This window comes from Musca autumnalis, unplaced genomic scaffold, assembly GCF_047663935.1.
Source record: "Musca autumnalis isolate F117 unplaced genomic scaffold, ASM4766393v1 scaffold_4, whole genome shotgun sequence".
Taxonomy (NCBI): domain Eukaryota; kingdom Metazoa; phylum Arthropoda; class Insecta; order Diptera; family Muscidae; genus Musca; species Musca autumnalis.
Window position 1 is genome coordinate 4,865,934 of NW_027411977.1, and position 24,874 is coordinate 4,890,807.

General features: G+C 35.0%; 1 protein-coding gene across 1 annotated transcript; it reads left to right on the forward strand.

Annotated features, from left to right (window-relative positions):
- Positions 1–1,562: 1,562 nt before the first annotated feature.
- LOC141402285 (uncharacterized) lies at positions 1,563–14,999 on the forward strand. Its single transcript, XM_073983209.1, has 3 exons — positions 1,563–2,720; positions 13,679–14,243; positions 14,326–14,999. The coding sequence occupies exons 2-3, from the start codon at positions 14,092–14,094 to the stop codon at positions 14,765–14,767; spliced, it is 594 nt and encodes a 197-aa protein (XP_073839310.1). The 5' UTR covers positions 1,563–2,720; positions 13,679–14,091; the 3' UTR covers positions 14,768–14,999.
- Positions 15,000–24,874: the final 9,875 nt, after the last annotated feature.

Genomic DNA, 24,874 nt, shown 5'->3' on the forward strand with positions numbered 1-24,874 from the left:
AAATCTTTAATGTGAATTTACAAACTATTTATTGGTGGCATCTGTTAAAGAATTCTTCATACAATATTTTAGAAAATGTGGTACGAGTTGCATTGCATTTCGTCGGAATCAATTATTAACGCAGATCGAAGTATGAATGTACTTTTGTTTGACATACATGCATATCTATATTATAAAATCAATGTTTTTGGGTATATTTATTATGTATATAAGTTTGACTTGTATTAACAATTTGTTTTGCTAATTCTTTTTATACCCTACACCACTATGTGGGGAGGGTATTATAAGTTGGTTTTGGCCAAAAAGTTTGTAACGCATCGAAATAATGGTCGTAGACCCATACTTATATATACCAAAATTAATGTCTCGACGAGCTGAGTCGATCTGGCTATGTGTGTCCGTCCGTCCGTCCGTCTGTCCGTCTGTCCATCTAAACCTTGTAATCACGCTACAGGTCGCAATTTTGATCGGATCGTCACGAAATTTTGGATGTTGATGGGGGTCCCGGAGGGGAAGAAGCCTATTGATTTTGGTGATGGTCGGATAATATTTAGGGGTCGGAATGGGCAAAAAACTTATGTGGATAAAAAGACAACGTTTTTTCCAAAGCGAATATCTCAGCTTCTATACGATAAAAGTAGAAAATATCGCCTTTCTAATGATGTAAAGTAGGTTCTCGTAGGTGATCAAACAACGAAGATATCACAATAGTCGATCTGGCTATGTGTGTCCGTCGCCTGTCCATCTAAACCTTGTAATCGCAATTTTGATCGGATCGTCACCAAATTTTGGGTGTTGATGAGTGTCTAGAAGGGATAATAATTCAACCAAGCCTGACTATGAAATTAGAATATCCTACCTTTACAATGATGTAAAGTCGGTTGGCGTAGGTGGCCAAATCACGGAGATATAGCAATAGTGTAATTCCATTTTTCAATTTTTGTCGAAATCGCACTACTGGTCGCAATTTTGATCGGATCATCACGAAATTTTGGTGGTTAATGGGGGTCCCACAGAGGAAGAAGCCAATTGATTTCGGAATGGACAAAAACCTATTTGGAGAAAAGGTCAACGTTTTATTTCAAAGCTAATATCTCTGTATCTCTAAGTTCGGTGATAGGCAGATAATATTCAGGAGTCGGAATAAGCAAAAAGCTTATGTGGAAAAAAGTCAACGTTTTTTTCTTATGCGAATATCTCCGCTTCTGGTGCGAATATCTATCTCTCTTATGCGAATATCTCCGCTTCAAGGAAAGCCCGTCAATGGAAGAAGAAAAGATCTCCTTTATATTGATGCAAAGTATGTTGCCGAGATATCGCAAAAGTCAGTAATATATCCAATTTTCCATTTTTGTAATCACGCTACAGGTTGGAATTTTGATCGGATAGTCACGAAATTTTGGGGATAGATGGGGGCCTCACAGAGGAAGAAGGCTATTGATTTTGGTGATAGTCGGATAATATTTAGGGGTCGGAATGGGGAAAAACTCATGTGGAGACAAATTCAAAGTTTTATTATTTGTGACTATAGAACCCTATGTCTGAGTAGACGTGTATTTTTTATCGCAGCTGATCGCTTTGTTTATTTTGCTTTTTTACGCTTGTTTCAACAAATATCTCTGGTGCCTATAAGTTGCTGATAATAAAATTCATTTGGATTATATGAATTTCATTTAAAATTACTTTTTTTTGCACTAAATCGAGACGGAATAAATTACGGAGTGGTACTTGTGTGCTGTTGCTGCTGCTGTTGTTGTTTTTTGCTGAATTTGCTGTTGCCTTTCTCCATCTTTATTTGCTGTTGTTGCTGTTTTCTTGACATTTTAATATGCCGGCAGAAAAAAATGTGAAATGTAAAGTCTGCAATGAGGGTTTTACTAAAACCAAAGGCGGTGTTCGATGCAAAGTTTGTTGTCTCTGGTTACATGGTTCCTGTGTTGGTATTGATGACAAACACCTTAGTGTTTTGAAAGCAGTGAAATCTTTTGCATACATCTGTTCCAGTTGTGAGCCAATAATCAACGAGGGTGGTAGCAATAATGATGGTGTTTTAGCGAAGATAAACAGCTTGAATGAGAAACTAGATAGTTTCGTTAATAACTACCAGACACAACAAGATTCCATGAGGAAAGTGTTAGATGAAATTAAAGGTGAATTGAGCTCATGTGTGGCTGAGATGAGATCCGAGATTAAGGAGTGCAATGATAAAGTTAACCGTATTGAAGTATCCAGTGCAGCTAAATTTGCTTCTTTGGAGAGTGAAGACAATATTTTGCATAAGAGATTAAATCGTTCTGATATTCTGGTTGGAGGTTTGCCTGCTGGTTTAAGTGATCTAGAGGCGCCAGTTATTGCATTGGGTTCTTTTTATAATATACCAATTACCAGTCTTGATATTAACCAAGTTTGTTATATCAATCGGAAAAAACAAATTCTGGTTAAATTTAATAAAGTTTCCAAACGTGACAACTTGATGAAGGAATACTTCAAAACCCGAAATCTCAAGGTATCGGATTTGTTGGGTGATCAAGGTGAGGGCTTAAATAACCGTGTCTACCTGAATGATCATTATTCGCCGGCTGCATCGCATCTCAATTTTGTTTGCAAGAAACTCCTTCGCTTAAATGTAGTGAAGAAATTTAAAATTTTGAATTTGGATCATCTAAAGGCCTGGTTGCTGTTTCCGGATGGCAGATATGAAACTATTGATGCTGCCCAATGTGAGTCACTTCTTCGTGATGCTGAAGCAAATAATAATTAGTCTGTCATGTATAGTATGCGTAGTTAGTTTGCTATTTTTTTTTTTTTTTTCTTAGATTAACTTTGCATATTAATCCTGCCAGAGATTGTTGGATATAGACTGAATTTTTTATTTTTGTAAATTTGATCTCATTCTTTTTTTGATCAGCTGCTTTAAAGTTGGTTATTGATATAAATTTTAATACATTGTAAAATGTTAGATGTTAATTTTTTGTTACTTTCTTATTTTTGGTTCCCCTCTATAACTATGTTTAATGCTTTTGATGTTTTCTGATGCGAATATGGGGCCAGTTATTAGCAACAATTTGTACATTAAGTCTGTTTTAAGCTCATGTAATAGTAAATTAAATATTGCTCATTTAAATTGCCGTAGCATCAGGCCATCAACACATTCTACAAAGTTTAATGAACTCAAATCTATTCTTTCTGGTTCTTCTATAAATGTACTAGCACTTTCTGAGACGTGGCTTAAAACTGATACATCAAATCGTGCTATTGATATACCTGGGTATAAATTTGTACGAAATGATCGCAGGTACTGTAGGGGTGGTGGCGTAGGCATTTACATTTCGAGTAGCATCAGGTATAAGGTAGTATTTAAAACTTCTGTTTTGGGTAAGTGTGAGTCACTGTTTGTTGAGTTCTTCTCTGGCGATTCTAAGGTTCTATTTGGAGTGGTATATTTGCCTCCTCCTGGCGATCTTGTTATGTTTGAAGATCTTCATACTGAACTCTTTTTGAGATATAGCAACGTAGTGGTAATGGGAGATTTCAATTGCAATATGTTTGACATACATAAAGCCTTGTCTGTTCGTACTGTATGCTTTCGACTTAATCTTTGTATTTCTCACAACTCCAAACCCACACACTTTGATGTACAACATGGTTCTACTTCATTAATTGATTTTATATTACTTAGTAACTTATCTATGGTTTATTTCTCTGATCAGGTGATATGCCCTTCAATTTCTGATCATTCGCTTATCTTTGCGTCACTAAACATCAGTGTTGATACATCAGTTGAGTTTGTCGAATATCGAGACTACAGAAATATTAATTGGCATCGTTTTTATACTTATATATCAGCTTTTGATTTTAGCCTTCTGTATGCTGTTGATGTTGATGCTAAGTGTTCCATTCTCTCCTCTCTTATTATGCGTTTGTTTGAATCTGTTCCTGTAGTGCGTAGAAGAATTTATCCTAATGATAATTGGATTAATGCTAATTCTATTACTTTAGCTTGTTCACTTCGTGACTTAGCTTTTAGATCTTATCTGTTCAATAAGAGTAGTGAGAATTGGAAAACATTTTGTAGATACCGTAATAAGGCGAAATCTGTCATCCGGCGCGAACGTAGGAGATACTATAGTAGGAAATTTAATGTAATGGGTCCAACTGCTTTATGGCGTTTTTTGAGAGGGTCAGGCTTTGTTGGTGGAGATGATGTTGTTGCTAACATTAATGTTGATGTTCTCAATGCATCATTTGTCTATAATGACTCGCGTGTTAGTGCTTTTAATTTCATGGATTTAGCTGAACGTGATGGCGAATTTTCTTTTCGATGTGTGGGTATTGAGGATGTTGCTGTTGCATTAAGTAAAATCAAGTCCAAATCCATTGGTATCGATGGAATATCAGTGGATTTTTTAAAAATAATTTTTCCTTATATTTCTGATTGTATCTTGGATTTGGTTAATTCTATTCTCACATCTTCGGTGTTTCCGCAACTTTGGAAGAGCGCTCGTGTTGTCCCAATACCTAAAGGTAATGTTGTGAATTGTGCTGATGATCTTAGACCAATTTCCATTCTCCCTGTATTATCAAAAGTGTGTGAGCATATTATGAGAGACCAGATGTTATCTTATGTTAGTAGATATATATATGATGGCCAATTTGCCTTCCGTAAGAACCATAGTACGACCGGCTTGTTACTATATATGACTGATCTCGTTAGGGGAAATTTGAACGTTAACAGTGATACTGTAGTTGTGTCTTTGGATCTTACTAAGGCATTTGATTCGATTTCACATTCTGTATTGGTTGGGAAGCTCAGGAATGAGTTCAATTATTCTATTTCTGCTTGCAATCTTATCGTTTCTTACTTATGTGGCAGAACACAATTTGTCTCTTATAACGGTCAGTATTCTGGGACACTTTTACTTACGAATGGTGTTCCGCAGGGGTCTGTCTTGGGTCCTCTGCTGTTTATCCTCTATGTTAATAGCCTTGCTGTATGGTGCTCTGATGTAAATTGCAAGCCGCTTTTATTTGCAGATGATGTTTTCTTAGTTTTTGCTAGAAATGGAATGTCTTCAATAGCTTTTGAAACTGCAATAAATCATAGTCTTGATCGTTTTAGACTATGGTCTTTAGAGAACTCGTTGGTGATCAACCCAGTTAAGACGAAAGCAATACGATTTGGTAGTCAGTCGTACGACTTAAACATTGCTCTGGGCGGAAATTTGATCAGCTTTGTATCTTGCCATAAAATATTGGGCATTTTTGTAGACGAAAAGCTTGCCTTTGAATATCATGTTGACTATGTGCACAGAAAAGTTGTTGGCATAATTCGGAAATTGTATGCCACTAATATATACCTTCCTTCATGGGTTAAATATAGGTTAGCTTACGTACTATTAATGCCTCATGTTAACTATGGTCTGGAAGTTTTTTCTGGTATGTCAGAACGTAATGCATTGGTATTAGAGCGTGCAGTTAAACGTATTGTACGCTTTGTCTACGGCTTAAGGACTCGTGACAATATTTCTGACCATGTTAAGAGCTTTCTTGGAGTTACTTTAGATCAGTTTGTGTCCACTAAGTTGTTGTGCGCCTATTATAGAATAATAAGGAATGGTGTACCTGTTTCACTGAAAAACATGTTTCGTTTTGGTTTATTGTGGAGGAATATACAGATATCTATTCCTTTAATAAATAATTCTACATTTGAGAATTCATTTTTAGTACGTGTGGCCAGATTGTGGAATTATTTACCAATAGAACTTAGAGTATTCTCACAGTCTAATAATGCGTTCCGCTTGAAACTGTTGACCTATTTTGGATCTCGACCCTAAATATTGGATTTGAGACTGCTATTACTGCATATGATGATTTTAATTTCATTTTCCTAGTGCACATGCTACCTTTTTTATACTTGTGGGCTTGTTTGCTATGCAAATTAAATGTGACTGTTTTTTTTTCCCTTTGTTAGTATGCGTTTACATGCCCTATGTACCAGTCAATGCTAATGCGTACTGGGAGTCACTTATATTACTCTGTATATTTGTCATTCTATACTGCTTGTTGCTTATGGCCATTTATTGCATCGAATATTTTTTTTTTCTCTTTTTGGTAGTTATGGCTGGGGAGCCAATTATATAAAGTAACATTGTGGATTATTTAGTGATATTGAGTATAAGGATATATTGTTAATACTATTTTTTGGCCTTGGAGGCTTTAGTATTAAAGAATGGAATGAATAAACAAACAAACAAACAAACAATATATCGGCTTCTAGTAGGGGTATTCCAATGGCAAAGCCTGTCAATGGAAGAAGAAAATATTACCTTTACATTGGTGTAAAGTATGTTGGCGAAGGTGGTCAAACAAGGGAGATACCACAATAGTCGGTAATGCATCCAATTCTTCCATTTTTTGCAATCACGCTACAGGTCGTAATTTTTGGTTGCTTATGGGAAATGTTGGTTGCTTATGGGGCTCCCAGAGAGAAAGAGGCATATTATGTTTGGTGGTAGTCGAATTATATCCCTAAAAGAAATGTTTACCAGTGAAAAGCTTTTGAACAGGGGTAGTGGTGTAGGGTATCACATAATCGGCCCCGTCCCGACTATAGACTTTGCTCACTTGTTATACCCTCAGCCTTTAGGCTAAAGAGGGTATTTACACTTTGATACGACCAAAAATGTGCCTCATCGAAATAATGGTTTTAGACCCCAAGTATGTTTGTACGATATCCGTTCCAGACAATTTTTAGTCGATCTATCTATGTCCGTCCGTCTGTCTGTCTGGCTGGCTGGTGCGCACGATAACTCTCCAACGGATCAATCGATGCGGTTCAAATGTTGGGTATCGAAATATTTTGTACAGATTTGATTTAAGTTCGAAGATGGGCCATATCGGTCCACTCCATCAGGTGCATCCCCCACAAAAGTTCAAAAATGTTCGGAAAAATTGTCCGCACGATAACTCTTGAAGGGAGTAACCGAATTAGTCCATACTTTGCACATCTTGACATTTCTACCAGACATAGATGAGGTTCCAATATGGGCCCTATTAATCCACTGTTTCGGGTACCTCCCACACAAAATTTTGCTTAAGTGCAGTTTAAGGCCTGCTCTCGGATCGCTTTGATTTTTGTTGCAGCCACTTGTATTCAGTACCCCCATTACGACGATATATTTTTTTTCAAGAGCAAGTCCATACTTCCTCAGAAATCAGCACAAAAACTGCAAACAACCCATATAATACCATGTGTTGTGGTTGGAGCGCACGATAACTCTCGAACGGATCAACATATTTGGTACAGATTTTGGGTCTTTCAATATTTTGTCAAAACTTAGTTTAAGTTCGAAGATAGACCATATCGGTACCTCCCCCACAAAGGTTAAATTTTTTCGCCAAGATTGTGGGCATGATAACTCTAGGAGGGAGTAACCGAATTGAGCCAAACTTTGCTATTGGTAATATTACTTTCAGGCTTAGATCGGGTTCTAATATGGACTATATCGGTCCACTCATTTGGGTACCTCCCACACAAAATTTGGAAAAAGTATAGTTTAACAACTCCTCTCGGATCTTATTAATTTGTGATGCAGCAGGTTGCACTTGCGGCCTCTGTTACGACGTTGTAATTTTTTTTTCGTGGGCAAGTCCATACTTCCTGAGATAATGAACTAAAAATGTCCAAAATCCTACCGGCACCACCTAAACTGGCTAATGTGTAAAATAACCCTTTAAGAGAGAAATCGATTTAGCTCAAACTTTGTAATTTGAAAAGTAAAATTGTAATATACCTATTTAAATTCAGAAAATTAAGTACAACATTTTTAATTATATTGTCTGTAAGGAAAATATCCATACCCCCATTATTATAAATCTTCTTTTGTTATAGTTTGGATTTACCGAACAGATTTATAGCGTTCCGCTTAACTTAAAGTTAAAAGTAAAGATTGAATTTCAAGGAGGAGCTTCTTGTCATTAACTTTCAATGTGAAAATTATATTTTTAATGTCTCCAAATTAGTTTATTTTGCATTTTCAAATCCATCAGAAAATAAAAGAACACATGTAATAATTTCTCATAGACTAATAAAGAAAAAAAATATTTCCTACAGATTTGTATTAGGTCGGAATATGTAATACATCGGATCACTCCTACGGAGTGATCTCGTCTTGGATCATTCTGAATTTTGTTGCAACGTGTAGTTTTTTGCGGCCCTTTCCATCCTGGAAAAATTTCCCAACAGCTAAAAAACCTACGGAAGTATTGTGTTAACTTTTTTTCTTCGGATACGTGGCTGAGGGTATATCTGACTGATACTTTCTTACTTGTTTATATATTGATAAATGTAGAGCCATGTCTACATTAACGCTCATTGCCATGATACAGTTCATATGAGAGTCTCTGAAATACATACGTCATCATAGGCTCTGTTTCAGAACCAGCAAGAATCTACTATTTTTTAATTTCTGACAAATGTATAAAGGAAACAATTGTCCAAATTAAAAAAAAAACAGTAAGGAAAGGATCAAAGTCGGGCGGGGCCGACTATATAATACGCTACACCACTGTGAATATGTAAAATATATATGGGAGCTAAATCCAAATCAGAACAGATTTCGATATAATTATTTACATTTATTTGTAGACCAAATTCCGTCAGATAGTCCAAATTTCATTGAAATCGAACAAATATAGCGTGTTTCATGCATCAAATACCTCAAATCTGCCTAAAATATATATGAGAGCTATATCCAAATCTGAACCGATTTCAATATAATTTGGCACACTTATTGCTAGGCCAAATCCCGGCAAACATTCCAAATTTTATTAAAATCGAACATATATAGCGCGTTTTGTTCATCAAATACCTAAAATCGGCCGAGAATATAAATGGGAGCTATATCCAAATTTGAACCGATTTCAATATGATTTGGCACAATTATTTCTAGACTCGGAAATCGGACAAATAAAGCGTGTTTCATGAATCAAACACCTCAAATCTGCCTAAAATATATATGGGAGCTATATCCAAATCTGAACCGATTTCAATATAATTTGACACACTTATTTCTAGGCTAAATTCCGTCGCACATTCAATTTCATTGAAATCGGACATATATAGCGTGTTTCGTGCACAAAATGCCTTAAATCGGGCGAAGATATATATGGGGGCTATATCCAAATCTGAACCGATTTTTACCAAAATAAATTGCGTTCGTCCTTTGACCAAAAAAAACTATCTTCCCCAATTTTCATGCGAATCGGACAATAAATGCGACCTGTACTTTGTTTACAAAAATACATGGACAGACAGACGGACATGCGTAAATCGACTCAGAAAGTGATTCTATGTATATCCCTAAATGGAACTATGGGTCTATCTCGTTTCCTTTTGCAGGTTACAAACTAATGCACAAAGACATAATACCCCTTACCACAAGGTGGTGTAGGGTATAAATATTAGACCTTTGCAGGTTTTGGAGCAGAGCAATAGTTTATATAGGGAATTTAATATACAGTGTCGGCCAAAACTAAAGCACCCTCTTAGTAATTGTTTTAAGATAACAAGGTTATAAATTTGTTGTTTATTTCTTTTTGTTTATTTATATATTTATTATTGAAAAAACACCAAACTTAAGGAATTCTGGATTTAATAAAAATGTTAAAATTCAAACAACATTTTAAGTCGCGAATATAAGTGGACAAAACTAAGGAACAAAGAAAAACTAGTGAAATCAATATTTCGTTGCGTATCCTTTATTATGGATGACACACGCATATCTATAAGCATATACGATATTAAATTATAAATTATTACAGGCGATATTGCTTCCAAGGCTACTTTTGCGGCCTCAAATAAATTTTCTTTGGTTTTGCATTTTTTTTCCGTTGATTTCAGATCAGGTGATTGGGCAGGCCAATAGAGAACTTCTGTCGAATTGTTTTGGAATCACTCCTTAACCACTTTCTTCCTTCTGGAATGCCAATTTTAGCGTCATCTCTTCTTCAATAGAAGGCAACATCACGCCTTTTGATACGTTACGATACTTGAAACGATCCATAATTGCATTAATATTATGAATTGGTCCAATCTCTTGACCCGAGAAAAAGTCCCACGCCGTTATGTTCAGCCTCCATGTTTTACAGTGCCTTTGAAATATTTAGGATTTAACCATTGCCCATTTGAACCACGCATTATGCCATCTGAATCCTTTAAATTAAAATTCATCAGAAAACGCAGTCCTCCATTTTTGGACACTACATTTCAGATGGGTCTTGGCGAGTTCAAGTCTGGCGTTTTCATTTTTTGTCGATATGAATGGTTTTTTTCTAGTCGTCGACAAAATAAGCCGGCCTCTTCCTCTCTTCTGTAAATGGTTCTTTTGCTAATTTTTAAGTCTAAGCGACTTTGCATTTGACCAGAAGATGCTGTAGCATCATTTTTGGATGAATATGAACAATAGCGGTACCTCGCGATTTTCGGTATTTTGAGGATTTAAGCCACATTTTCCTACTAAATTAGCTGTCGTTTGGTACTTAGGGTTCTTAGTGGTCACAAAACTTTTCCACCAAAAATTGTGGACCTGGGACGTTTGGGTATAGCCCCCATATAACGTTACCTTCCGATTTTCAATATTTTGAGGATTTAAGCTACATTTTCTGAAAATTAATTATTTCGCCTGAAATAATAAATAATTTAATATCCTCTATGCCTACAATATGTGCGTGTGTCATCCAGAATAAAGGATGCGCAACGAAATATTGATTTTACTAGATTTTTTTGTTCCCCTAAATTGGGGGCGCTTTAGTTTTGTCCACTTCTATTTGCGACTTAAAATGTTTTTTTTTTTTTTGAATTTTAACTTATTTTAATAAATTCAAAATTCCTTAAGTTTGTGTTATTTCAATAATAAAGATATAAACAAATAAAAACAAAAATACAAAAAAATTACAACATTGTTTTCTTTAAAAATTATCATTTACAAAAAAATGTGGTGTGGAGGGGCTTTAGTTTTGTCCGACACTGTATCTTGTGTTTTCATACAAACATTTCTTTGAATTTCTGAATTAAATCCGAATTAAATTAATTTACGTCAATATCAGTATTATACACAGTCTCGTTGGAATATTTATACCGTCTGCCTGACTATGCAAAGTGACCCCACGACCAGTCAAAATCGGTTGCTTGCCAGTGTGGCCGCTAATTTTTGTCAGTCATCAGACAACCACAAAATATTTTGTGGTTGCTGGACAGTTTGACATTTATCTATATTTCCGAAAAATCGACAGTCAAAACTGATCGTGTGTACCCAGCTTAATTAATATCATTGTGAAACAATCACCAGTTTTCGGCGAAATAACTATTTTAGTTTTTATAAACATTATAAAAATATAATGTTAAATAATTTAATAAAAAATAATTAAAAAAATTAAGTTACAGTGTTTTATTTATAATTGCACTAAAATCTAGAAAATAATTATTCTTCATGATGGAATTTTTCAAATAAAACGCTTGCATTTACATTACAAATGGTGACCATATTAAAAGGCAAGCGTTTTATTTGAGAGATTCCATCGTGAAGAATAATTATTTTCTAGATAGAAGATTTTCTAGATTTTCTAGATAGAAGATAGATAGATAGATTTTCTAGATAAGCTTCGGGTACCTCCCACACAAAATTTCGAAATTTTTGGCACTAGTGCAGTTTAGGAACACTTCTCGGATCGTCATGAAATTGCTTGCAGCAGATTGTGCTCGCGTCCTCTTTTACGGTAAAATTTCTTCCAAACGTATATCAAGTTCCAAGAAGGTCTATCTTCAAAGTTCAACATGATTGCTTAGGTGCAGTTTAGGTGTTCGAGTATGGTTTGCAATTTTTTACCGAAAGCACTTCTTGTGGTCCTGTTTATAACGATATAATGTTTTTGTGTCTATGCTACCTGACATAATGGTCCAAAAGCTCTAAAACAATTGATATGATTGATTTATAGGCAAAATTGGTTGGTTCCACCCAGTTGAACCGAAGTGTATATCTATGATCGTTTCGAAATTTTTAAAGCAAACGGCTAGTTATTTATTTTTTTAGTAAATCATTCGATGAAGAACTAGATTTCCTGAATAAATCCACAAAAATTTAAGACGATCGGTTCATCAGTTTACGACCTAGAATGGTCACCGTTTTCCAAAATGTCCATTTCCATTTCCAGAGAATCGCGATTTATGTTTTTATTTTACATACACAACGGATTCATCTCTTTCAATGCTCATATCTCAGTCAGCTTTTCTCGATCGACTTTATTTCAAAATAAAACAATAACAAAATCGTTTGACTTCTGGAAATTTGAAAGTGTGTGTAACCCCCAAGCAATTGGGTAAGTTGAATGAAACTTGTCGACACTGTCTGTTATGATTGCAATTTTCCGATATTGTGTCCATTCGTTCTTTATTCAATGTTTGATCTTCGCATCAATCGAATGTGCACCACCCTTGAAGTATGCCTTCCATAGCATGCACACCCACCTTGCACGCTGAAAGTCGTGGTTTCGATTCCCCGGCCAGGCAAAATCAAATTTTCAACGGTAGCAAAATACCCTTCAGTAATGTTGGAGACATTTCCTGAGTATTTCAGCCATGTACAACTTCTTTACAAGTGGTGTCTTATGACACGCCGTTCGTACTCGGCGATAAACAGTAGGTCCCTAATATGAATTGATATGAGAGAAGTCTCCCTCGTCCCGTCTGGGATGTTCTGGAACAATTATATATATCGAATTTTATGATTGAGTGTTTACTAGGCTGGGTTATTAGCTCAACGTCTAAGCCCACGACTTTTGACGTTTTCTATCTGCATAATAACTGCAATGCCTCCAACGCATTTGAACACAAGTAGACTGTAAACTAAGTCTTTGTTTAGACACACAAATTTCTCGGGAAAGTAAATTGAGTTTTTTGGTGTTTTTTGGAGCGGAGAGGAAAGAGCTCCTCAATACTCTTTCCTACCCCCTACTGCCTAAAAACTGAATTTAATTTCCCGAGAAATTTGTGTGTCTAAACACGGACTAATAGCAAAGGGAGATAACTTATTCCGTAAAGTTTAGTCGGTCCATGTGGAGACCCTGGATACGACTAATCATACCTCAAAAAACACGGAATGTTTATACCTGGATGTATAGTTGTAGGATGCACGACCGACACACAATTGGGGTTATTCTGAACAAAAAATCAACGTGAGTTTTGTCTTTCCGCCGTTTCAACTTAAAGGGAGAGTGAGAAAACTCACGGGGAAGTTACGTTCAGAATAACCCCCTATAGATCTTGCTTCAGCTATCAACTATATACATATCTTAATTATTACTTTTTTGTTTGCTATTTATTTCATTCACCAATACTTGCATACATAAATTATTTGCATACACATGCAATTTTCAAAGAAACCAACAAGGGCAAGGAAACCAATTGCAAATTACTGCTCAGATAGTCTAATATTTTGCTTTGGCAGGAAACACGCTCCATATTGGCCACAATTAATTAGCAGATTTAGTCAAAGTAAACAACATCGTCATCTAGCGTCTGTATCTCTGGGTTTTCTCTGAATTCACGTTATGGATTTTAGATTTATCGATTCCCCACCCTCCCTTGCCAACGTTAAAAGTTAGCACATTGCTTTTGTTTCAGGTACTTTACTACGTTTAACAGCCAGATTGTCAATTAACAGCAGGGATGTTAATTGTCCGCATGACGGACTACTATTGGCTGTATTGATACAATCACAAGTGTATCGTATCGTTGCTGTTTGTTTGTGTGTATTTATGACACATTGTTGTCGGTGTTAAAAATTATAGATCCTATATAAAAGTGTGTTCCACTATAACGGCGATCTCAAAACATTGTGTATTTTGGTCTGGACTGGTAGTTAGAGAGAAGAAGCAAAACTAATCGCATTCAAATATCTTCAATTCAGTTGGTTGTAGTGTTGTTTTGTGATTTAAATATCACAGTTCTATAGAAAAAACAACCTATAAAGACACAACAGCTGAATTTCAAATAGCAAGTGGATTAAAGAACGAAAAAAGTAACGGCAAAACAAAATGAAAATCTACCAGGTTATAGCTGTGTGGTGCTGTCTGGCCACCATGGTGGCAATTAGTTGGTCATTACCCGTCCTAGATGCCAGTTCCGGTATAGATAATGAGACTATCGAAGCACTGCACGCCAGTCTAAATGACACTCCAAAGAATCTGTAAGTGACATTGTCATCGTCAGCGTAATCAGTTTAAACAATGCTCTCTAATTCCACAATTATCTTGCTCATCCTTTTCTAGGTATGTGGTCAAGGCTGTTGTCTACGAAATTGGCATTCTGACCGAAGTCGATGAAAACGATACAGACAGTTTTGAGTCACAGGAGCGTGTTGATTTGACATTCTACGATACGCACACCAATAAGAGTCACATTGATTTGGGCAACATTCCATTGCCCATTCAAACAAATGTTACTGGTCAAGTTTTAACCGGAATTGCACCAGTTAACATTGGAGCATTTAGCAGTCCCGCCGAATTGTTGCAATCCCTTCCACTGACCGGCAGTATTGTGAATATCACACACAGTGACACCGCTTTCTATCAGCTAACAAGGTCAAGTCCCAATGACGATGAAAAACCCAAAATTATCAGTGAAGATGAACTGTCCCATTTGCCTCAAATAGCATCATTGTTTCCGAAAGGGGAAAGTGACGATAAATCAAATTCTTTAGAAGTAAACTAAATTAAAATTTGTACAATTTTACTGGTTATATAGAATGTAAAGGTTAGAAAAGACTGCAAAACAAGTAATTGGATACAAACTAAAATAAAGAAAGTAGAACAGTAGAATTTGAATGGTACTTGCTATAGCTGAGCTATACGTACATATAAATTTTTTGTGTGTTTTTTAAAATGTATATTGTAGATCAGTGTACATGTTTACATATGGAAATAAATATATTTTTACACTAAAATCAAGTATCTTTATCTGTTTACAGATGATGCGAAAACAATGAGATTTTTTTCCAGCAACCAATTAGTTGTTTCAATTTGTCCAAAAATCTGCCAAACATTTAGAAAATGAGTTTTAAATAGAATGTTTTTTCGGATAACGGACTTTAAGCTACAGTGATATAGGGCTATACCAAAACATGGACCTATGTTCATAATTTTTTTCGAATATAAGTTTTTTGGTCACTAAGAACCCTAAATATCAAATTATAGCTAATTCGGTCTAGAAATTTGACTTAAAACGTCAAAATACCTGAAATCGGGCGGTAACGTTATATGGGTGCTATTCCAAAGCATGGACCTATGTCTACAACTTTTGTTATATAAGTTAATTGACACTTAAGAACCCTTAATGTCAAATTATAGCTAAATCGGTCTGAAAATGTAGCTAAAACTGTCAAAATACCGTCAAAATACCGTTATATGGGGGCTATACCGAAACGTGGACCTATGTCCACAACTTTTGTTATATAAGTTTATTGACATTTAAGAACCCTAAATGTCAATTTATAACTTCATCGGTCTGAAAATGTAGCTAAAAACGTCAAAATACCGCAAATCGGAGGGTACCGTTATATGGGGGCTATACCAAAACGGGGACCTATGTCCACAACTTTTGTTATATAAGTTTATTGACACTTTAGAACCCTAAATGTTAAATTATAGCTACATCGGTCTGAAAATGTAGCTAAAAACGTCAAAATACCGTAAATTGGGGGGTACCGTTATATGGGGGCTATACCAAAACGTGGACCTATGTCCACAACTTTTGTTATATAAGTTTATTGATACTTAAGAACCCTAAATGTCAAGTTATAGCTAAATCGGGCTGAAAATGTAGCTAAAAACGTCAAAATACCGCAAATCGGGGGGTACCGTTATATGGGGGCTATACCAAACCGTGGACCTATGTCCACAACTTTTGTTATATATGTTTATTGATACATAAGAACCCTAAATGTCAAATTATAGCCAAATCGGTCTGAAAATGTAGCTGAAAACGTCAAAATACCGTAAATCGGGGGGTACCGTTATATGGGGGCTGTACCAAAACGTGGACCGATATAGCCCATCTTCGAACTTGATCTTCCGACGGCTAAAAAAATGGTATTCCCCAATTTTCAGCGAAATCGGTCAACAAATGCGACCTGTACGTTGCGAACGGACGGACGGACATGCATAAATCGACTCAGAAAGTGATTCTATGTATATCCCTAGAAGGAACTATGGGTCTATCTTGCTTCCTTTTGTATGTTACATACAAATGCACTAACACATAATACCCCTTACCACATAGTGGTGTAGGGTATAAAAAGCATTAGTAAATTTTTTAGATAGAAATATACTCTCAGTCGGTGACTGTACAACACAAAAGCAGGAGTGGTGAAACTAAATGCGCTAAGTTTTAAAAATATGTATGTAAATATAATTTTCGGAGGTGACAAAAGATGTTTTGCAAGTGTGGTAGGTATCAGAAAACAGTGGGCCTTATTATTCCACTGACAGACCTAATCAACACAGTCTACACAGAATAGAATAATAGCATTGTAACAAAGATCAAATACTTTAACGCGAGAGATGTATGAAGGAGTTGCCTTTAATATTGGGCACGGTGCTCTTGAAACCATTTTAAATGGAAGGAAGTTTTTGCGGATTGACATGTTTAGGGGTTGTTTAGGTTTTCACGAGTTTGCTTAGAAACCGCAAGTCCTATCAAAATGGGACTAAAAAAATGTTGTAGCTATGAAAATACTCTACAAGATCGACTTTTATGGTATTTTCGTAGTTTTTACCAATTTTGAGATATATAAGTTCAAATTGGGACAATGCACTGCACTGACTGTATCGCCCCCTTATAAACAATGTCATGAAGGGTGCGTCTTAACTAACTTTTGATGAAAACCGCTTATACAGGGAAAGTTTTTGTGAATTCTGAAACAGCAGTGTTCATAGATGAGAAAAATCCAAAAACAAGAACAAATCGCTGTAGGGATTTTTAAATAAATCGCGGCCAAAATTCACATTTTTAGGTGTTTTTTATGTTTTCACGATTTTGCTTGGAAACCGCAAGTCCAATCGAAATGGAGCTAAAGAAAATTTTGTAGCTGTGAAAATTCTCTAGAGGATTGACGTTTATCATTTGTTCCCAGCCTGTACCATTTTTGAGATAAAGAAGCTGAGCTTCTTTATCTCAAAAATGGTACAGGCTGGGAACAAATGATAAACTTGAATACGGTAAGTCTTATCGATATGGGATCTGAGAAAATATTAAAGCTGTGAAAATTCTCTACAAGACTGGCTTAAGTAACTTATCCTAAGTTGTAACATTTTTTTAGATATATAAGTTTAAGTTGGGAATTTGCAATCATGACATTGTTATATAAGGGTGCGATACAGAATTGAATTTGAATTGTCCCAATTTGAACTTCTATATCTCAAAAACGGTAAAACTGACGAGAATACCGTACAGGTAAATCTTGTAGAGAATTTTCATAGCTACAAAATTTTCTTTAGCCCCATTTTGATAGGACTTGCGGTTTCTAAGCAAAGTCGTAAAAAACCTAAAAAAACTCGTGAAATGTCAACTTAAATCGCGATTTATTTAAAAAGCACTCCGGCGATTTTTTTGTTTTTTGATTTTTCTCATCTATAAACATTGTAGTTTCAGAATCCGAGCACCGTGTGTGTTATTTTTTCCCCTTAGAAAAAATATAGGGAATAATTCACTATTATCTGGCCAGCAACAATCGTCTGCCATTTTAGTATCCAAACTCAAATAACCAATAACACTGTGAAACAAAATGGAACTCAAAGTCTGGGGGTGGAAAATGTGGATGAAAGCCCTTAAGAATCCAAAAGGAAATTTTCGCCATAAGCCAAGTTTTTGAGGTATCGTGTGATGATTTTTTTTCTCTTTTTTCCCTATAATACTTGGGAGCTTTATATTTCTAAATAGTTTTATACTTATGTTTGTCGAAATGTTGAAAAGTCACATCTTGTGGTACTTTTACTACGGTTCAAAAAATTAAGGACCAAAAGGACATGAAAGGAATTAAGTTAGACAAAAATATTTGTCAATCGATGTTACTGAAGACAAAGGGCGTTTGCAAGGGTAACTTCAACGTCAAGTTTGTATGTAAGTACTTCTAGGAGATAAATGAACAGTACATACATATCATAGATTATGGTGTTTTTTCAGAATATTTTGCATTAATCTCCACGTAAAGGGACCACAACGCAAAATATTTATGTGTTTTAAGTGGACAGGAACTTGTCTTGCGGACCAACAAACTTGCCTGCAGTCTCAGGAGTATACACCGTCTGTGTTGCAGTGAAAGAAGATTCATTATATGTATATGTTTAATTGATGTATGTACCCAGCAAACACAACGTCGGACGTCCGACGCGTCTGCTCAAAGTCGGAAGTTTTTTCCGACGCGTCTGACCGACTTCGGTCCGAACTCTGTCCGACTAGTCTGACGAACTTTTTCCATCCTCTCTCTCCCTCTCTGAAGGGAATTTTTCTATTTTCCCTTGTGCTGCTTTGGCAAAATTAAGTGTAAATAAGCAGAGGGAAAAGAATTGTACATGTTTCGCTCGCACATTGTAAATGTGTAACTGTGGATGTGCCGACGTTGATGCAGTACGAACGAAAAATTGAGTGCTCGGGTTTTAATTTCTATATCGGAGAACAAATTTGGTTTATTTTTGTTATGCGTGATGATAATGTTTAAATGTTATTCATAGTGATCGGTTGCATACATATTTGTTTATTTTTATGAAGTTAATGAAAGTGAAGATTTTCTTCGTCAAACTTCAACACTATTCCGTGGAAAGTCATATGTTTTATATTTGTATATGGCCAAAGTTAAGTTTCTTAACACTTTTATGTGTATCAAAAATTTTTGCATGTGAAGACATGTATTTTTTCATATATTAATAACAATTGTTTTGCATACATATTTCACAGATCGTGTTTGTTGTTCTCCACAGTTTGTTTTTCCACCAAGTCGCGCATTTAAAATTATATTAAAACCTTTAGTATGTTAATAGTAGATTAACTTTTATAGGATTTGGATATTTCATGAACTGTGTATTTTTATAGTAAAAATAAATTCTGTTCGAATGCTGGTAAATAAATCAGATGTACATACGATAGTTCATCTGACTTCGGTCCGAAAGTCGGCAAATACTTTCGAATTTCATACGATTTTACTTCCGAATTCGGACCGATATCTGTCCGAAAGTCGGTAAATACATCAGAAATTTATACGACAGTTCATCAGAGTTCGGACCGAATTCGGTCCGAAATTCGGCTAAAACATCAGATTTTCATCCGAATTTCGGTCAGAGAACACGTCAACCACGCCATATGACTTTCGGTCAGAGTTCGGACCGAATTCGGATCCGAACTCGGACGTTTCATCCGACTTTCGGACCGAATTCGGTCCGACCTCTGATGTTTCTTCCGATTTTGGTTTGCTGGGTAATCAGAATCGTTGCTCAAAAGGTCATGTGTGTGTGATATAAAAATATAAATGTAGAATCCTATATGTATGTATTTAAAGCGCTGTTTTATTTATTTATTTTTTTCTAACTACAAAGGTAGGGTCATATTTTGGATTGTGGCGCTTTGAAAGCAAATTCTGAACAACGCAATAAAAAGAAGAACTAGATGAAGATTGAGGTTTAAAATAAAACATGACTTAAGCCTGTCCTTCTGTGATTTTCGTGGATCCACGTTACCGTCATTTGAGTTTATATATTCAGATCTTCATCCCACGCCCACTTTAAACAGAATTTCTCATAGTGGAGAGTATGAAAAGTTCGGAAATCCGAACTTATACGCTATTTTTATACCCTCCACCATAGGATGGGGGTATATTAAGTTTGTAACTACTCGAAATAATCATTGTAGACCCCACAAACTATATATATTCTTGATCAGCGTGCAATTCTACATCGATATAGCCATGTCCGTCCGTCTGTGGAAATCACTCTAGCGTCCGAACGGATTGGCGTAGGTGGATGAAATTTTGGGAAAACCTATTATTAGTACGTAGGACTTTTGGTATTGAAAGCGGGCTATGTAGGTCCACGCTTTCGTATAGCCCCCATACAAAATGACGCGTCGTCGTTTTAAGGAATTTTTAAGATATTTGTCCCATTTTACCACCGAATTGGTTGTAATTTGGTATTTTGTGTCTCCAGAGGCCAAAAAACATTCCTACCAAAGTTGGTTTATATAGGTCCACGTTTTGGTATAGCGTCATTTTAATATATTTTGAATGTATTAGTCTCATTTGACAACAGAATCGGTTGCAACTTTGTATTCTGTGTTTCCAGAGGCTAAGAAACATTTCTACCATAAAATGTTTATATAGGTCCACGTTTTGATATAGCCCCCATAGGATGATATCTCCCGATTTTCGGTATTTTGAAGGTTTTGGCCTCATTATCACACCGAGATGGCTGAAATTTGGTATTTAGTCTTCGTTGGGGGTATAAAACTTCCCCCCAGAAATTTATAGGTACAGGTCCGCGCCATCATATAGCCCCCATAGAACGGTAACTTCCGATTTTCGGTATTTTGAAGGTTGTGGCCACATTAATCCACCGAAATGGCTGAAATTTGTGGTGGAGGGTATAAAAAGTTCGGCCCGACCGAACTTACCGCTTTTCCCACTTGTTAGCATTCTTGTTGTTAGTGACGCTGAGTTTAAATCTATAAGATTACCACAGAACAAAGTAGGTTATAAGAACACTATACACGTTTTGGCCGCAATACGACATTAAAGCCAACGAAAGCTCCTAAAAAGATTGTGTTAGGCGCATTGCTTAGCTAACGTTTTCCCTCTTTAAAAATAAGGACAAATATTAGCGTAGCCTTGATATGTATTGTAAAATGGGCTTCGGCAGTACCGATTTGATTGATGCTACATAAAGACCGTCCAAGACTGTCGAATATCTAAAAATTTTTCTTTGACGATCTTTATGTAGCTTCAAAAAAATCGGCGCTGGCGAAAGAGCAACAGTGGCGGAGCTGCCCATGTATCCTACATAGTTAACCCTTATGTTAATGACTTAATTTTTTTCTGAATAAGGCGGAATTTATCTTGTATACCCTTCTTATTAACATAACATATGTTCAAATAAAAACGACTTTGTTAAGAGAAATCGGCTAAATATTGCAATCATGTACTGTCGTTAAAACTTAACGACTACTTTTTTTGGTTGTTAACTTAACAATAATTTTCGGTAATTAACAAAATTTACCGACAAAAATCATGGTAGAACAAGAAAAGGTAGCAGCAATACCCAGCTGACAGAACTGGGTTGTAGTGTTAGTGTCAAATTCCATACGACATTTTATGTATTTATTTCTATGTTCGATGTATATTAGGGATATATATTTTTGAAGAACAAATTTATTCATCAGAAAAAAAAACTATTTCCCATAAAGACGGCTTCATATCATTGACATGTAACTTCCTCCAGGTCCGAACGACATGCCGCACACTAAAACACCGCTTATAGAGGCGGTAAAATATTTGTTAATATGTGTGGTATTTTGTTAAACTTGAAAAGAATAAAGCCCTAATAAACATGTGCTTTTTTGTTTTCAAAAGTAAACGATTGAAACAGCTTCTCTTTTTTCAATGAATTACCAGCGATCCGAAACATTTTTGCAAGTATTCTACTTTCTGCGAGAAATTATGCATTTAGTGGAATGATATGGAAACATTCAAATTGAAAATCTAACGATTTTTCATTCATGTTTTTCAAAATATTCAATCAAATGTGAAAAATTATTAGTTTTTTAAATTCCAATAATTTATAGACATTTCCTAGTTTTGTTTACATGATTTCAATGTGGTTGTTGTTGAGTTGTATTAGTTGTAGTATTTACTTTACCTATTACCCAGATAGCATTTAGAAGACTGTTTTTTCAAAAATCACATTGAGGAGTCTTTTTAGAGTCCTTTTGGTGATCAAAAATTGATTAAGTCGCTTGTGTGATCAGAAAGGGACTCGAAAGTGAATCCCTGTAATGATTAAAAAGAGTTCAATTTAAAATACAACAACAAATGTGTAGCAATCACAAATAAATCATTGAGGTGTTTAAAATGTGACAATTTTTTGTTATTCATTGCCACATTTTGATCATCTGCAAGATTGAAAAATGCTTAATCAAAAAAGGGTCATACAGGTGTTTGAAAAGTGATTATAATTATGTATACTCTGATCATATTTTGAACAGTTAGGTGATTAAAAACTGATTGCTTTGTTTTATTTTTATTTGGTTGTAAATAAAAAAATAAAATTCTCATATACACTTTCTACAAAATTTTGATATAAATGTAACGTATAATATTAAATGTACAGACAAACACAACACAACAGGTTTTGCCAAGTGAAATGAAGAAGCAGTATACTAACCACCAAGCAACATAAAGGATAATTAAAAGACATAACAAAGCAGAAAAGACTATAAAACAAAGGAAAGAAACAAAGAAGAATAAAAAGAAAATTTTTTTAATTTATTTCGTCTAACAAAAAGACTCATAAATGACTCCCTAAAGACTCATAAATGATTATAAACATGACTCTAAAAAGACTCGAAAAAGGGTCCGAAATTAATCAACAAAACACCAATAAATGATTGAAATACGACTCGAAAAAGACTCATTTGTGATTTGTTTAGAAGAGTCGCCTGAGGTTATGTTTTCCTACCGACAAAGGAGTCATTTATGATCAGAAAATGAGCTCATATTCTAGCTTTTTAATCGTGCAGTCGGATCAAAAAAGACTCGAATTTGATTAAAATTTTCAAAAAATGCTGACTGGGTATATTTGTTCTACCATGGACAAAAATCGTTAAAATTGGTTACAGAGTAGCACTTACCGAAATTTATCGTTAACTACCGACGTTCGTCGTTAATTCTGTCGTTAAGGAGTTACAGAATCGCACTACAGATGTGTGAACTGTTTCGGAAGTCAAACTGTGTAGATATAGACTGACTTCCGTTCGTCAGTCGCTTTGTTTTGTTTAAACTTCGTCAATATATTTCAGTTGCACACTCAATTCAATTAAATACATCAGAAATGAAAATGATGTTTGCTTTTTACCTGCTTTAAAAATGCGCAATTTTGACGTTTTTAAACACGTAGCTTCACAGTTGTTAAGTACTACGGCTTTAAGAAACATAATACTTCACACATTTTCAGTAATTTGCCAAGCACCTAACGATATGGAAGTCAGCCATAGATAAGCAGCCAAAATAAGCATCAGGTAGAAAAACGTATGCATTAGGTAGATTTTGCAACGGTATGCATTTTAAAATATTTTTACAATGAATGAGCAATAATTGAAATAACGCAGTTTTATGACGTTAAAATTACGATATCTATGTACTGTATGTATCTATGAGTGTGCACCTGAAATATTTTGACAAAGTTTAAACAACACAAAGCAAATGACGATACGGAATTCAGGCATATACATTAGGTCGGGGCGATTTGTATGGAAGGAAATTAAACCTTAAGCAAAAAAATCGAGCCTCACGACTTTGACTTTATGTTTTTATCCACGTTTTTTTGGATATTTTGACATATAACAGCTAAATTATTGAGATTTTCGATCCAACACTAAGACGAACAATTTTTCAGACTTCAACCACTATAACTTTGCTATTTGCTAACCGATTTAATAAATAAGTTGATTTGTCACTGTTATTAAAAAAACGTTTGGCGGTGTCCACTTTACATCAAAAACGTCTGGACCAGTCATCATATATTTTTGTGGTCTTTAAGTACTTAAAAAGCTTGTCTTTAAACGAATGAATTCTAAAAATATTAACATAATTAATGGTTGACTGTCAAAATTAAAATTTTTAGCAAAAAAATCGTCAGTTATTTGACTATAAAACCTTCAAAAATTAAAAAAAACTCTCGATGAAGTACCTAATAAGCCCACAAAAATATATGATGATCTGTACAGCCGTTTTCGGGCTATAGTGTCTGTGTGCACAAACGTATCACAATGCATATAACGTTCCGGAAGTCAGCAATACTTCTGTTATTGGTTTATAACGGCTTTATACTTAGTTCTCACACGAAAATCAGCTAATTGATACAACATAAGGCTCACCTGCATTACCATACAATTACAAACTTGTAAATTAAAAAAAAAAAAACTTTCCAGGTTAAGGTTTAAAATGTTTGCTTTTATTTTAATTATTATTTGTAGTATTAATAAGAAGATTTATTTACTCAAAATTAAAAATAATATAAATTATGTGTAATATAATTATAAATTGTTTACCTTTAGTGTGTATACCTTATACTTTTACTTAAACTTTTTCTTGTGTTTTGTTTTTTGTCTCTTTATGAATATTCTAAAGATGTATTTTGTTTCGAATATATTTTTAATCATCTTCGCTTTTCTCATCAATCATGTATAGATAGATATACATATAGAATATTTATACTTTTTCTTAGTTATTATTTATATGTATATATAATATTCATAATTGATTACAAATTAAAAGAGGGAGGATACGTGCATTTGTCCTAACATATTACATTTTGGAGATGCTGAAATGTGTGTGTGTATGTGTTGTTTTTTACGAAACAATGCACACTTATTTATAAAACGCTTGCCTTGGTGTTGTTGTATACACCATTTTATGCAATTTGTTGTATTTATTGTTTTATTTGCCTTTTTAGTTTGTTGTTGTTTATATTTATACTCTACTGTTCTATGCCTAGTATGTATGTATTAATGTACACGTACCACATGTGGTTTTGTAACTTTTCTTTCATTATATTCTTGAAG

What these genes read in the sequence shown, in the direction of transcription:
- LOC141402285 (XM_073983209.1), top strand. Translation starts at nt 14,092, where the DNA reads ATGAAAATCTACCAGGTTATAGCTGTGTGGTGCTGTCTGGCCACCATG. An exon ending in AATGACACTCCAAAGAATCT is followed by an intron (nt 14,244 to 14,325) that starts GTAAGTGACATT and finishes ATCCTTTTCTAG; the next exon opens with GTATGTGGTCAAGGCTGTTG.